Source organism: Dermatophagoides farinae, chromosome 1 (assembly GCF_024713945.1).
Source record: "Dermatophagoides farinae isolate YC_2012a chromosome 1, ASM2471394v1, whole genome shotgun sequence".
In the NCBI taxonomy this organism is placed as follows: Eukaryota; Metazoa; Arthropoda; class Arachnida; order Sarcoptiformes; family Pyroglyphidae; genus Dermatophagoides; species Dermatophagoides farinae.
In genome coordinates, this window is record NC_134677.1 from 6,917,551 (window position 1) to 6,932,596 (window position 15,046).

The 15,046-nt window shown below is 29.8% G+C and overlaps 5 protein-coding genes across 8 annotated transcripts; 3 read left to right on the top strand and 2 right to left on the bottom strand.

Annotated features, from left to right (window-relative positions):
- Positions 1 to 214: 214 nt before the first annotated feature.
- Positions 215 to 4,095, top strand: LOC124492421 (tripartite motif-containing protein 2). Of its 4 annotated transcripts, none has more exons than XM_047055298.2 (4): positions 272 to 709; positions 773 to 1,434; positions 1,518 to 2,016; positions 2,084 to 4,095. In XM_047055298.2, the coding sequence occupies exons 2-4, from the start codon at positions 1,391 to 1,393 to the stop codon at positions 3,734 to 3,736; spliced, it is 2,196 nt and encodes a 731-aa protein (XP_046911254.2). In that variant the 5' UTR covers positions 272 to 709; positions 773 to 1,390; the 3' UTR covers positions 3,737 to 4,095. The 4 variants fall into 4 exon arrangements, with proteins under 4 accessions (XP_046911251.2, XP_046911254.2, XP_046911253.2 ...); XM_047055297.2 differs by having other exon boundaries at positions 783 to 1,434; XM_047055296.2 differs by having other exon boundaries at positions 806 to 1,434.
- Positions 4,096 to 4,205: 110 nt separating this feature from the next.
- Positions 4,206 to 6,131, top strand: Trp1 (translocation protein 1). Its single transcript, XM_047055381.2, has 5 exons — positions 4,206 to 4,491; positions 4,588 to 4,714; positions 4,771 to 5,132; positions 5,195 to 5,375; positions 5,444 to 6,131. Exons 1-5 carry the CDS (start codon positions 4,456 to 4,458, stop codon positions 5,866 to 5,868), a joined length of 1,131 nt encoding a protein of 376 aa, XP_046911337.2. The 5' UTR covers positions 4,206 to 4,455; the 3' UTR covers positions 5,869 to 6,131.
- A 491-nt stretch (positions 6,132 to 6,622) lies between these two features.
- LOC124492505 (uncharacterized) lies at positions 6,623 to 8,283 on the bottom strand. The gene is made up of 3 exons (XM_047055421.2): positions 7,589 to 8,283; positions 7,215 to 7,511; positions 6,623 to 7,127 (listed from the first exon to the last, which is right to left on the bottom strand). The coding sequence occupies exons 1-3, from the start codon at positions 7,709 to 7,711 to the stop codon at positions 7,053 to 7,055; spliced, it is 495 nt and encodes a 164-aa protein (XP_046911377.1). The 5' UTR covers positions 7,712 to 8,283; the 3' UTR covers positions 6,623 to 7,052.
- Positions 8,284 to 9,852: 1,569 nt separating this feature from the next.
- Positions 9,853 to 12,804, top strand: Kpc1 (Kip1 ubiquitination-promoting complex subunit 1). Its single transcript, XM_047055338.2, has 6 exons — positions 9,853 to 10,798; positions 10,864 to 11,306; positions 11,379 to 11,662; positions 11,727 to 12,259; positions 12,327 to 12,444; positions 12,515 to 12,804. The coding sequence occupies exons 1-6, from the start codon at positions 10,593 to 10,595 to the stop codon at positions 12,596 to 12,598; spliced, it is 1,668 nt and encodes a 555-aa protein (XP_046911294.1). The 5' UTR covers positions 9,853 to 10,592; the 3' UTR covers positions 12,599 to 12,804.
- On the bottom strand, positions 12,640 to 14,925 carry LOC124492444 (islet cell autoantigen 1-like protein). The gene is given in 4 exon segments (XM_047055351.2): positions 12,640 to 12,964; positions 13,025 to 14,251; positions 14,312 to 14,341; positions 14,343 to 14,925. Coding segments are annotated over 4 exon segments (1,509 nt in total). The 5' UTR covers positions 14,445 to 14,925; the 3' UTR covers positions 12,640 to 12,814.
- Positions 14,926 to 15,046: the final 121 nt, after the last annotated feature.

Below are 15,046 nucleotides of genomic sequence, written 5' to 3' on the forward strand. Positions count from 1 at the left end.
GATTCGACAACGACGTTGAATCTAATGAATTAGTAATATGAATGTTGCTGTTACATTGAAGCTTCATATTTTGGCCCAATTCCAACGACAACACACAACATAATATAATATATAATTCTTGAGAAAAAAAAATAAAATATTCAAAAAATCCAAAAAAAAAACTTTTATAATCAATAGATGGCGATCATATATTACTATTTTCATATATCGTCACATGACTATTGGCTCATCTTGCACACTATAATAGTGTCATTGTTGGTCGCGCGATCATTCCACTCATTTCATTCTCATACAAAAAAAAAAAAAAAAAAAAAAATTCTCCACTGTCAAATTCTGGGATTGTCCTCTCCCTATATTATTGTGTGTTTTGGGTATATATATTGACTTGGAATTGTGTCAATTCTCAATTCCTATAATATTATATCTTGTACTTAAAGTCGAGTTTATAACATTTTTATTGAAAGAAATGTAATTACAAATGTGAATTTATTTCCCATTATAAAATGTGGCTCTAAATTTCGATTGATCTGTGATTTTTCATCGTTTTTTTTTCTCTCACTGGCTGGTTGGATATATTGGTTATTTGAAATATTTCAATTCAATTCATTCGACGAAAAAAAATGACGACTACAACAACCAGTGTTCAAAGTCCAATAAATAATAATAATAACGATAAAAGTCATTCGCCTTCATTGTCGAATCTATCACAGTAAGTATTCAATTATCATTTTTGAATAGATATCTGTCCATATACAAAAAAAATAAAACTTAGACAACATCAGGTATCATATGATTTTTTTTATAGCCCGGAAATATTGTTTCAAAAATAATGCTAAAACATTTACCTGTTCTTGATCTTCAAATTATTCAACAAAAAAAAACTTGAATGTCTAGCCATGGCTCTTTTTTTTCAATCTACCACCACCACCACCACCATCATCATCATTGCCATTATAACCATTCATATCCATAAGGTTGATTTGTAAACCAAACGATCATTCCGTTTCTCTTTCGTTTTCTCTCACTCGAAAATATCCAAGAAGAGCTAATTATGTTATTGAATTGAATGTATATAACATACAGAACACATTATTGTGTGTACGTCTTTGGCATTATACTACGCAATCACATTTGTTTACAATGGACCATTCTTAAAATGAAAAGCTAATGGTGATAATAATAATGATGATGATGATGATGATGATATATCCCGAAAAACATCATCAAGTTCACTATTATTGTCATTTGAATCATATTGTACATGTGTGTGTTTATAAAACAGATAATTTAACAGAAACAATAGTTTCTGTTGATTCTTTTTTTTCACATGATAATAAAAAGTGATAAAATTAAATAATAAAAAAAAACTTTTTTAAATTGATTGATATATATGGCAACTTTAAAATTTTTCGATACATTTCGTTATGCTTTGGAGTGCGTTCATTCATCTCTTAAATTATTTTTCTTTTGTTTGTGTTAATGGTTTTTTTTTCATATGTTTTTTTTCATTTGTTTAGGTCTGAATTGAGTAAATTGATGACAACATCAACGTTGGTCGAAACTGTTTCAATAAATTATGAAGATTTTACTGAAGGATTTCTTACCTGTGGTACCTGCCTGTATACCTATGATGGTGATGAACATTCACCTAAATTATTACCATGTTCCCATACGATTTGTAAAATTTGTTTGGAGAAAATCTCATCCAATGCAACGTTACGTGATCCATCGGGAAATTTTCGTTGCCCAATCTGTCGTGAATTGATTCAATTGCCTCGTGGTGGTGTAATGGCTTTTCCTCCATCATTTTTGGTGAATCAATTGTTAGATTTAGTTGCCAGTCAACGGCGTGAGGTTATCCCAAAATGTTCGAGTCATGTTACCCAAGAGCTTCTTTATTGTGAACCATGTGATCTCGTTTTTTGTAATCTATGCACTGGTGACAAACATGATAATCAAAATGCAAATAGTCCTAGCCATGATAGTGATCATGCAATTGCCAATCAAGAACATACGGTAACTATTTTCAATTTAATTGTTTAATTCATTGTCATTTTGCTGTCATTATGTTTATCATTGCCAGGTGATACCCTTCTCGATTGCAATCAAACGAATGAGCGAAATTCTATTATATAAAGCGCAACAGTGTATTAGCAAACTTGATGAATCATCTCGAAATGTCCTCAGCGAAATGCAAAAGCTTGATCAGAATACTGAATTGTCATTTGAAGATATTAATAGAACATTCCAAGAGGTAATCAATATTGTTGACAAGCGTCGACAAGAGCTATTGAATTGTGCCAAGAAAATTCGTGAGGATAAACGTAATGTGTTGCGAGAACAGCTCAATAATATTGAATTGGAAAAATCGCGACTTGAAAAAGAATGTAATGAATTCAAATATCAAGTCGAAGTTCGTGATATAAGCAAAAAGATTAATGATCTGAAAGCAAAATTAAATTCCGTTAATACAATGCTAGATCCACGTGAAAATTGTTTTCTACGTTTTGAGCATTTACAAAATTCCACAAATAGTATTCAAGAATTGGTCAATAATTTTGGAAGTATTCGTACAAGTAACACTTTTCCATCATTGTGTGTTGCGACCGTTGGTAAATGTTCTATTCATCTTCGATCGTTTGCCAATGTGACCACTTTTGATTACAATGGCCAACGGCAGAAATTTGGTGGTGATCCCATCCTGGTAACTTTGGTACATAATTCTCAGCAAACCATTCCCTGTAAACTTAACGATAATCGTGATGGTACTTATGAGGTACAATTTGTACCTCCAAAACATGGCGATTTTTCAATGAAAATTACTATATTCGGTCGGCCAATCAAGACTTTTCCTCTAGAATTCACAGTTTCTGATCATATAAATCCACTATGTATATATGGCGGTAAAGGATTTGATCATCATCAATTCTCTCAACCGACTAGTCTAGCTATTGATAATGAAACTGGTTATGTTTATGTGTTGGACACAGGAAATGGCCGAATAAAAAAATTACTGCAAAATCAATGTAACAATTCGCCATTTAGGCTCATCTGTCACATGGAGGAAAAACATTTCGAAAATCGTGCTGCAACGGGCATAGCTTTTTGCGTTAATTCCCGGTCTTTACTAGTCACTAATTGGCGAACCAAAAATATTGTTAAAATTGATTGTGATGGAAGATTCATTGGAAAATTTGGTCATTCTGAATTGCTTGAACCTACATGCATAGCAGTGAATCCTAATTCTGGTCAGATATTGGTTGCCGATAATTCTTCCAATGCTATCTTTTTATTTCAAACGAATGGTGAATTTGTCAAAAAGATTACAACATGGGTGAATCCTAACACCAAAAAAACAGAATCACTAGGGGAAATTAATGGCCTTTGTTTTCATCCAGAAACCAATGATATTATTGTATCGTCGGAAAAATTATTAATTTATTCACATGACGGTGAATTTATTAAGCCACTATGCAGTGATTCATCAAATGGCAAATCAAAAAATCGTTTCTATGGTGTGGCCGTTGATAAGGCAAACAATTTACTTGCTGCACGTGCAGATAAATCACGTAATATAATTCAAGTGATTGATTACGATAGTGGCCTTTTAAAATTCTCCATCGATAGCAATGATGCTAAATTAAAAAGACCAAGTTGTTTAGCATTGACAAATGATGATCATGTAATCGTTGTGGATCTGGGCAATGATTGCATTAAAAAATATCGCTATTGTTAATATCTAATGACAATTTGTCATTCATACTTTTTCTTTCTTTCTCCCCCTTTAAGTCTATCTAAAAAAAAAAGTTTTTTTTTGTTGTTTTGGACACTTTTTGATTTCATCTGACAATTTTTAATTTGTGTACTTCATTCCATCATTTATGTCCGGATAAGACCAATATGCTTTTTTTCCTCTTGTTTTCAACTTAAATCCCTTAGTGTACTTAATCACTCAAATCATTTACATTGAGTTGAATTTATTTAATTTTAATTTCTAATGCGCTAAGTGATTAATCAGCTAGAATTATTAATACTTATGATTATGATGATATGATGATTATGAAAAAAATATAATAAAACTTGTTTCTAAACTTGTGTGTTGAAATTGTTTTCAAATTTTTTTAATTTTGAAATTGAATCGCCAGATGGTGTTAATCGATTATGTTGACCGATTTTTTTTCGCATTAATTCAATACACACACACACACGTTCACAGTTGGTTGATTTGATGGTAAAAAAAAAAATACAAGTCACAAACGAGCGATTTCGTATATTTTCTTCCACTCTTCCGATGACGTTGACATTCAAATTTTTTTGTTTGTTTGTTTGTTTGTTAATTGAATGAATTGAGAATATTTTTGTTGTCGTGTCATTTGTGACCAAAGTGAAAATATATCCTGCATTCCAATTTGATTAGATTTGACATAATCCATTGTTTATCCATAATTTGCATCCATGGCTGACCGTCGTCGTCAACGAAAACGTCCAGAGGTATTTTTTGTTTATATACTTTTATAATAATAATATTTATTCACTTTTTTATTGTTACCTTGATTTTTTTATTCATTTTTGTTTGTTTGTTTTCAGTCATCAGTAAATAATGAAGAATTGGAAAAGCCAGAAAAAGTGGAATATGAGATTGCAAAATATCTACGATCAAATTTACCACCTAAACAAACTACATTGTTGGGCCATAAAGTTGATTATTTCATTGGTATTTATCTAAATTGATAGGAATTTCATTATATGATATCGGATCATTTATTTTAGCATCTCGAGCCATCGATTTGTTGATGAATTCCAAATGGGCCCAATCGAATAAACGTAATGATGAGGTGATGTTTCCTTCCCGCGAATCGGTCACTAATTTCATGAATGTCATGTTGCGTCACAAATTTTTTCATCGTGCGAAAGCTATCATCGTTAAAAAGGAAATCAAAAAGAAACAAGATACGGATAGTACTGATGAAGGAACAAAATGTGAAACGAAAAAGATGAAAAATGTTAGTGAAAAGTCCAACAAAAATGTGAAAGAACAATCAACAACTTCAGCGGAAAAAATGGCTAAAAAAGAGAAAAAGAAAGTCAAATTAGACATGCATATGGAACAAATTTTTGTCGATGCTAATGAGGTATTTTTGTCTATTGGCATTTGTATGAATTTGAATTATTTTTTATGATTTATTATTGTTAGCCATATGTTTGGATCTATGATTACATCCCAATGCGTACATGGTTGATAGGTGGTGGACTAGTGATAGCGGCTATCGCGATATGTCTTTTCCCATTATGGCCTCGAATTGTTAGAAATTATGTCTACTATTTGAGTATAGCCGTTGCTGTTTTCTTATTCTTTATCATTGCTTTAGCACTATGTAAGTACCAGGATGATTATTAAGACACATGTTATAGAATGATTATTTTTTTTTCTTATAAAATTTAGTAAAATTAGTAGTATTTGCAATTGTTTGGGCATTAACGTTTGGACGTCATCATTTATGGATTTTGCCAAATCTTACAGAAGATGTTGGATTTTTTGAATCATTTTGGCCATTGTATAAGCATGAATATAAATCTAATAGAAATAAAGACAATATTGATGATGATGATGATAATACCGATGAAAAAGGTCCTGATATTGATAGCATGAATAATATGGATGAATGTAAACCAATAAAGAATAAAGGTGATAATGAAGAGACTGATGGTGATGATGATGATGATGAAAACGGTGAAGATGACGAAAATTGTAATGAAGATTCTGACAATAATATTGATGATGATTCCAATACAACGAATGTTACGCCTTGCGCAAAAAATACCAATGGATTTGAAATATTGGATTCAAATGAATGTGACGAAAATTGAAAGTAATCCTCAAATCTTTTTTTTTTTGCTTATATTTCTATCCTGTTATTATTACAATTATTTCCATTTTTTTATAAACATCTGCATGTGATGATCAAAACTCTGAAACAAACGAAAAAAAAAAATATTAATTTCGAAACAAATGAGGCACATTTATTAATATTATTCTCTTCTTTCTCTTTCTCTCTCGACAACTTGCATTTCATATCATCTTATTTGTTACATAAGATTATTAAAAATATATATTTTAGCCTTTCTTTAAACGATAAAAACCGATTAATTAATCAAAAAAAATATCGATCTTATTTATTATTTAATTCAAACAAGTTTAATATTTTTATGAAGAGCAAAATAATAAATGATAGCCATTAGCCGTTGAATTAATTTGATACAAATGAAAAAAATTTCTCCATTATTGGCATTCGTAATTGTTGGATCATTGTGGTGGTCAATATGGACGGATGTAACCATAATAATCTGTATAGTAATCGTAATGATTAAATATAGAAAGCATACAATTATTTTTGGCCAATGTTTGGCCAATAATGATTTGGTTTTTCCATCACGAAGAATATCTTCACGAAAAAATTGCAATAAAATCAATAATGTGGCCGCAAGGATTGCCAAATCTTGTAAAAGAAATAAATATAATTTTATAATCAATGTATTCGATTGATCACCAAATTGCAATGATGACAATGTTTCCGTTAAGATATCGATTACGATCAACAAATTATTATGTAATGGCATTATGTTTTATTTTTTAACTTTTTTAATATTTTTTATTTTATTCATTTGATGACAACAAACTGGTTTTTTTTGGTATTCCATTTAACTGTATTTGGTATATTTTATTGTGTTATATGAAAAGCTTGATGGTTACTATGGCAATTCACGAATTGAATCGAATCAAAAACAATAAAGTCAAATTCATATTATGATCAAATATAATACTTTTTTCTCTCTATTAAATGTATGAATGAATATTGAACACAAATTCAATGTAATGAATTTGGCCACAAAGCTTACAATTTCAGTGCAATATGTATAATATATAAGTAGATGTGAAAGCAATGAAGAGGAGTGAGAAAGGATTTAGAATTTTTTTTTCTTTTCAAAGTTAATATATATTAAGTTTATGAAAGTTTCAATGATGATGGTAGTAGTTTTTATAAGTGGTTGTGTTAATTTGTAATGCAAAGACGATAGGAGAAAATTCCATGAACTATCTGAATGATTCCACAAATGGCAGCACAAACCTAAATGGTAAAAATGATTTTTTAAAAAAATATCAATTTAATCTTTAGGAAATGAAAAGAAAATAATCGTTTTTTTCTGATACTTACGGAAGCAGCTTGTATATAAGTGTTACGTTGTGGATCAGCAAAGGCAGTAGCAGCGGCCCAAAGGCCAGCAATTAACATAAGGATTCCCAATATGAAATGAAAAATGAAATCAAAGCTTGCTTTGGGTAAAATTGTAGCACTACCCAATGAAAGTAATGCAGCGATCAACATCAATGTAACCGTAACCCAATCGGCAAAGCTGACCAACAAAAGGAATCGATCAGAATCTATGTTAACTTCACGATTATAATTATCGAAATGCATCAAGGCCATGATGAAAGCGATCAATGAGAAGATCTATTTAAACATTGTTGATAATGGAAGAAAAAATATTATTTAAAATGACCATATAAAGAATTCGAATAATCACTAACCATGATGAGAAATTTCAATAGGCCCAATTTTGATGAAAGATAACCCGTATTGATGACGATCACCGAGGAACGGGCTGTTGTTGTGGTCGTCGTTTGTCGTACTTGAACGGTGGCAGTTGGCATTTTGGTATTTATTAATGTATTAATTTATGGTCAAAAAGAATTTAATGAAAAAAAAATTAATCAATTCTTTTAATGGTTATCTGAAAATTAAACAAACAAACAAACAAAAATCAAATGGTCGAATAATTCGTTCAAAGATGTTAATGAATGCTGTTGATGATTGTGATTTTGATTGTGAATGAATGAACGGACATCGAAATAGCTATAAAGATTTTCCTTTCTTGTTCTAATGTTCGTGTTCCTCTTTTGCAGAACATCCAGACATACGAAAGCCAAAAGTAAAAAAGACGACGCTATTTTTAGGAAGAAAAGAAAAACATAACCATGTCAGTAGTTGAATGTTGCATTTCCATCATCAACAAGCATAAGATTTTCGTGAATATTATATAGATTTATGTGACGATTTGTGCAATGAATGGAAAATGAATTTGGAGAGAGAGTTGTGTTTGTGGGGGTTGATAAAAATGGGGAAAGAAATAAAATAATGTGTGTTGTTGCGTTTTGTTGTTTCACTCTGTATAAGTTTTTGTGAATTGTTTTTGAAAATGAAACCTTGAAGAAACATATTTGCAAACATGACAGAAGAAAAAGAGAAGAGTCAAAAAGAAGCTAGATTTGGGTGTGCCCATCCTTTTTTTTATATTCACATCTATCTATCTATCTATTCATCCATCCATCCATCCATTTAAAAACGTCGAGTTTTTAAATGGAAGCAAGCAATAGAGATGTTCATCATCATTGCGAATGAACGCGTGGAATATTGCCGCATTCCAACACTTTTTTTGTTTGTTAACTACTTTAGCTGTATTCGGTTGCTAAAATGAATGAATGAATTGAATGAATGAACAAATTATGATGATGAAGTTTTTCATCTACTCCTACACATGCCAAAATGATAATGATGTTTAAAGCTATATGCATTATAAAAAAAAACAATAATAATAATATATACATTCGATTTTCAATCGAATCTGGTCTTTTCATATTTTTAACAATTTCAACAGGCAATATCAACAAGTTTTTCATTAAACACCAATGACGAGACAATGTTGATGATATTTGGCGCCATGCAATATTATGTTGACATATGATAATTTTTTTTTGTTGTTGTTGTTGTATTGTTTGGTGTGTACATCTGTCGGATCCATCATCATTTATATTCAATGATGATGATGATGATGATCTTGTCAACAACAATCCTATATATTAATTTATTCATTCAACTAAAACAGAATGAACATTTAGAAATAGAAAACAATAATCCAATTTAGAACAATGATAATCATAGAATAGAATTAGAATTATTATTTTAATTTGAAAAAAGTCAACTTAGATAATCATATTTTATTTTATTCATGAAGTTTTTGATTAGCTTGATGAGTGAATATATATTCTACATGTGGCAATTTCCATATATATGCATAACGATATTGCCAGCTCATTGTTACTTTGTAAGTCAATGAATCTGAAGGCAAAAAAAATGAGGGAAAATTCTATTTTTATAAAAAAAAAAATAAATTCTACCATTCCAATTCCATTTGTCTAAGCTTTTTTTCATTTCGATCATTAATTTCGTATGTTTTTGAATGGTATTTCGAACGTTTACAAAAAAAAAAAAAATAAAAATCTCATCCAACACATGTATACGTGTTTGAAACGTATGCACAGAAAAACATATGGACCATTTTTTTTTTGTTTTTGATTATGATGATTCATTTATTTGGTTTCCCACAAGGTTAGAATTCTTAGATATTGAGTTTCTTAAATTTCTTTTTCACACCTGTTTGGAATTAGAAAAATTTATAACTTAAGGCAAATCAACAGGCGATATTTAATCATATCTGATAATGATCATTTTTTCATTTATTCCAAGATAACTGTTCGATATTCTTTAAAAAAAAATGCATTGTGTTTTTATATGCCTATCATAGATTTGTATGATGATGATTGAATAGCGCGTATGTGTGTGTCCTATTGTATATATACAGTAATATCCCGCTTAACTCTGACTCGATTAGCACAGTTTTTTTTTTTGCTCAAAAATTTGAAACGTAACCCCAGCATTAAGCGTGGTATTACTGTATCTATATTTATGTGGATTTTTTTCAATGGATAATGAAATGACGAAAAAAAAAAATAACGAACACAAGAGATAGACGCACACGTCCAAAGTTCGTTGAAAATTATATACACACAAACAATAATAATAATATAATTTAACGTTTGTCGTTTATATAATTTTCTTCAATAAGATATAGAACATATGGATTTTGTTTTATATATCATATCTGTGTGTTTAAATGTGACAAAATTTATATTATAAAAGTATATATAAGTTTGAGAGAGACAAAAATTGAGTTTTGATAAAAATTATCATCATAAAAGTGGTGGATATATACAAATATCATTCCAATTACTCACACACACACACACATTCCATTCATATCAGTAGAAATTCGAGTTATACTCGAATTTATTATTGTTAATGATATCAACTTATATTGATTTTATTATTATTTATCATCATGAATTGAGATTATAAAATCTGGTCTCTTTGACGTATAATTGGTCATTTTTTTTAAATGTATGTGCTTCACTGACATTATTGTTATCATGAATGATGATGATGATGATGATCAACGCAACCACAATTTTGTTCGACTACAAAAACGTGATTCGAATTTTTTTTTTTTAAAGTTTTTGTCCACAAATAAAATTCATTTGATCTCTAATTTATTGTGACGACATTTAATATTTGTGACGGATTACAAATAATGGAAATGAATTTTATGTATTTTAAATGAGTGAAATTATTTTTTATCATCATTATTTTATTTGATTATTATAACGAAATATTTACATTATTATTATTATCATCAAAATGGGTTCTTGTTTTAGTCGCATGAAACATTGTTCATTGTTTTCAAAACATCACAACGTTGCTTTGAATGAAAATCAAGCATCATCATCACATTTATTTGAACATGAGAATAATTCATCACATTCTTCTATCGATTTCTTTCTAGAAGATATTGATGAATGTCTTAATGAAACTGAAAAGATATTTTTGTCGGTTATTGATACTATGTAAGTTTACGAATGACTTTTATTCAATTTTGATGATAATCTTTTCTTTTTTTTTTTTTACTTAGAAATTTACCACCCCAATTACAACGATTAATAGAGATTGCCAACACTGATCATGGATGGTTGAAGATTATTAATTCTATGATAAATGTGATTGGTACTCATGCTGTTAAAGGTCTAGTGGAAAACGATCATATTGGACCGGCAGTAATCATACTGTTATTGGAAGATTCTCAACTTCCTACACGTGAATTGATACGAGATCTTTTAGCCTTATTAAATCCATATTTTGAACTTCGTATTCATAGTCCTTGTGATGAAACCATCATAAAACATCGAAACATTTGTGCTATATTATCATTTTTGGCCGAAAAATTGGCTGGTTCATTAAGCGTTAATTTGTTATCGATGAGAATCATTAAATTTTTAGAAAAGGTTATCAAAGAAAAACATAATCATTTACATGTACTATTTGCATTGAATTGTGTGGAAAAATTTGCTCGAACAAGTAAGTATATATTTGTATTTTGATTTTCTTTCTTTTAAAGTAACCATTTCATTATCTTTTTTTCTGATTTAGATGAAAACAAACAGATAATATTGAAAAATTTTGACATTGTAAAAGAATTGTGTGAATTGGAAAAATACGTACAATATTTTTCCATACAAGCATTATACTATTCATCATCAACCGAATTATTGAAATATCAATTAGGTTTCTGTGCACAATGGTGTTTGGATAATGTATTCACTAAGAAAGGACGAAAATTTTCATACAAAAAAGTCGACTATTCTAATCTAAATGTCATCTTAAATGTGAATGATAAAACCGAATTTCTTAAACTTTCACCCGATGGATTATCGGTAAAATCAAATGAATTTTATGTGTGTGTGTTGTTTAAATTTTCAATTAATTATTTTTTTCTAGGCTCGCTGTGATACTTATACATTTGAATGTGTGCGATCAAATTATCATGTGTCTTCTGGAATATATTTCTATGAAGTCATTCTGCTCACCAGTGGTATCATGCAAATTGGCTGGGCAACAAAATCGACATCATTTAAAAATCATGAAGGCAGTGGAGTAGGTGATGATGCTCATTCCATAGCGTTTGATGGATGTCGAAGAGTAATCTGGCACAATATGACTAATTACGAACATAATCTTCCATTATGGAATGCTGGTGATATTGTTGGCTGTTTGATTGATTTCAATAAAAAACGTTTCATTTTCTATCTTAACGGCAAGAAAGTTGAAATTGGCAGAAAAATTTCCCATAAAATCAATTTGGTCTTTTCCGATGAACCATATTATGCAGCCGCCAGTCTAATGTCTTATCAACATTGTCATTTTAATTTTGGCCAAGCACCATTCAAATATCCACCGAAAAAATATAAATTCAAAGATTTCAATTCCGAAGCAATCATAACGAATAAAGATGATTATAAAGTGATTCCAATGTAAGTATTATTTACCAATGGTGAGCAAAATAAAATGATCAAATCAATTGTTTCATATTTTTTTTAGGCGCGTCAAAATTAAAGCATGTAACAAGTCATTTTCATTTTCAAGTAACAAACGAAATCTATGCAACATTTGCTGTGACAAATCTGCAAATGTCCGGCTAAAACCTTGTGGTCATGAGGTATATATATAATTTCTGATAAAATCGTTTAACATTTTTAAAATGATGAAATTTTTTTTTAATAACACAGGGAATCTGTAGTGATTGCGCAATCCAAATGGAACAATGTCCATTCTGTCGTGAAACATTCGTGCATTTTGAAGATTTACAATGAATTATTTTTCTCTTTTTCACAAATTATTTGACCAATTATTATTATTAAGTCATTGCAAGAATTTATTAAACAAATTTTATTTTGATTTAAAGACAATTCCCAATTTAGAGATGAAAAAATGTCATAGATTTTATTGTAATGAATTTATACACCACCACCAATTGACTATATATTTTTTTCAATAAAAATTTCATCTCATTTTATAATTTTTTGAATTCAACAATTTCTATCGCTTATACTCGTTTTATCCGATGAGAATCTTTTATCAAATTCCTGTGGATTCGATAATGGATCAATGTCGGCAAAAAGATTTAGCCATGTATCCAATGTACTATTATTATTATTGGCAGGAGTAGCGGTTGAAATCTGTTTTGATATAAAAATTTCATAAATATAGATTGAAACATTAATACCATAATTTGATACCTTGGCTGTTGTTTTTGATGATGAGGAATTTGTTTGGTCATCATTTAAAATGCTTGAAATTTTATCATCAGTAGTTGGAAGTTTATGGGTGACATCTTTCGATAACATAAGTTTGTCGAAAAAACTTATTGTTTTATTTGGTTCATCATCATCAATGTGATCCGTGTGAATCATTTGGCCTAAATCAATTAATGAACTAGGCATATAGGAATTAAGATGTTCAAGTTTAATTTCTTTTTTCCCGTTCATATCATTCTCATTATCATATTCGTGATTAGTTTCAAAATTAAAATCGAGTAACGCTTTCTCCATGTCCGATTCTTTTCGGCCACTCGCTACGATTTCTTTATCTTTATTCTTTGGATTTTTAGAATTTTTTGGGTTATCATTTTTTTTACTAGAACCATTTTTTCGTCGACCACCAAGATATCGCTTTTTGGCATTATCATCGGCCGATATCATGTCCTTATTATCGGTATAATCAGCTTCAAAAAATATTAAAATATCCATTTCGTTTGTATTTGGTTCATTAGCGAGAATTTCTTTGAGTTTTTCTTCAAAATTTTGGTGCGCTTCATCCACATTCGAATCAACATCATTCAATTCTTTCAGCATGGTGAATTGATAATTCAGATGAGATTTAAATGTGTCGACAAAGATGTTCATTGTTTTGGTTGTTTTACCCCAAACAGATTTCAACATATTCTGATATGAAAGAAGAATATTGTTGAATAGGTTACATCTTGATGCACTCAACAGATCGATCTTTTGAATGGTGTCAATCTTTAACTTTTCAAATACTTTTTTCTTTTCTCGAACATGATTTTGAATTTTTTTAAATTTATCCATTTGCATATAGGCATCAGGATCAAGTTTTTGCGAAACATCTTTCATCCATAATAATGCGGCACGATATCCGGTACGAGATTTTTCCATTTGTTCAACAGTATCAAACGTATCGGTTACAGCTCGATATTGAAATGTTTGTATATCACGAAATGAACGTATGAGAACATTACGTAACATAATAAATTGATGACCAGCAAATAGGAACGTTTTGCCTGAACCGGACATAAGATTGCCCGCTTTAGTTGTATCATGTTTGCCACATTCCCGAAGAAAACGACCAAGGATACATTCTTCTTGTGCCAATGCACATACACGATCTTGATATATTTCCAATAAATTCAAAAGATTTTGATTGGTTTCATCAATCGATTTAAGTAGCTAATTTTATTGAAAATAAATTAATTGATGATGATTATGACATTATAAACTGAAACAAACCTCTAATTTAGCATCTAATTCGGCATCAGAAGGCGACAATAAAATCATCTTCTTTACGTTTGATTTTCTTCAAAAATGTTTGTTTAGCCTCCCAATAATGGAGCTGCATTTTCGAAATGGCTGAATTATCCATTGTATTGATTTGGAAATTTTTAATCAATCAAATCGAGTCACAAAATTCTCGACATCCTGTCGATCGAGGCAATTTGTTGTTGTTGTTGTTGTTTTTTTTTGTTGCCACATCGGCTACTATATGTTTTTTTATGTAAAAACAATTTTTAACCATATTGTTCAATTCTGAATTCATTATCAATATAATATTGGTATTCTATATATACAAATGTATGCTCGTATGTGTGCGTGTTTGACCATGGAACCAATTCAATAAATGGAACCTAGACGCATAGAAAATGTCAATATTTTTTGGTGCTCTATAGAGAGAACACCGGCTTCTTTTAATATCATTATATATAGAAGATATGTGTCATATCATTCACCCAAAAGTGAATAACAAGGCGTTCCACATATATACTCATTCAATTCTAATCATGAAGATTGGGGATTGATATGTGCAATTGAATGTTGCATTGCACAAAAAAAACACCATCGATTGGTTGAATGGTATGTTTTCTTTTTTTTCGATAAAGACGAATTTTAATAATGATGATGATGATGATGATGACGATAAAACTCCCATAATGATGATGATTGTGATCATAGAAAATTGCGTTCAAC

What these genes read in the sequence shown, in the direction of transcription:
- LOC124492421 (XM_047055295.2), top strand. Translation starts at nt 621, where the DNA reads ATGACGACTACAACAACCAGTGTTCAAAGTCCAATAAATAATAATAAT. An exon ending in TCATTGTCGAATCTATCACA is followed by an intron (nt 710 to 1,517) that starts GTAAGTATTCAA and finishes TCATTTGTTTAG; the next exon opens with GTCTGAATTGAGTAAATTGA. An exon ending in TTGCCAATCAAGAACATACG is followed by an intron (nt 2,017 to 2,083) that starts GTAACTATTTTC and finishes TATCATTGCCAG; the next exon opens with GTGATACCCTTCTCGATTGC.
- Trp1 (XM_047055381.2), top strand. Translation starts at nt 4,456, where the DNA reads ATGGCTGACCGTCGTCGTCAACGAAAACGTCCAGAG. An exon ending in GTCAACGAAAACGTCCAGAG is followed by an intron (nt 4,492 to 4,587) that starts GTATTTTTTGTT and finishes GTTTGTTTTCAG; the next exon opens with TCATCAGTAAATAATGAAGA. An exon ending in TAAAGTTGATTATTTCATTG is followed by an intron (nt 4,715 to 4,770) that starts GTATTTATCTAA and finishes CATTTATTTTAG; the next exon opens with CATCTCGAGCCATCGATTTG.
- LOC124492505 (XM_047055421.2), bottom strand. Translation starts at nt 7,711, where the DNA reads ATGCCAACTGCCACCGTTCAAGTACGACAAACGACGACCACAACAACA. An exon ending in TATTGAAATTTCTCATCATG is followed by an intron (nt 7,512 to 7,588) that starts GTTAGTGATTAT and finishes ATGTTTAAATAG; the next exon opens with ATCTTCTCATTGATCGCTTT. An exon ending in CTTATATACAAGCTGCTTCC is followed by an intron (nt 7,128 to 7,214) that starts GTAAGTATCAGA and finishes TTTACCATTTAG; the next exon opens with GTTTGTGCTGCCATTTGTGG.
- Kpc1 (XM_047055338.2), top strand. Translation starts at nt 10,593, where the DNA reads ATGGGTTCTTGTTTTAGTCGCATGAAACATTGTTCATTGTTTTCAAAA. An exon ending in TTGTCGGTTATTGATACTAT is followed by an intron (nt 10,799 to 10,863) that starts GTAAGTTTACGA and finishes TTTTTTACTTAG; the next exon opens with AAATTTACCACCCCAATTAC. An exon ending in GATTATAAAGTGATTCCAAT is followed by an intron (nt 12,260 to 12,326) that starts GTAAGTATTATT and finishes TATTTTTTTTAG; the next exon opens with GCGCGTCAAAATTAAAGCAT.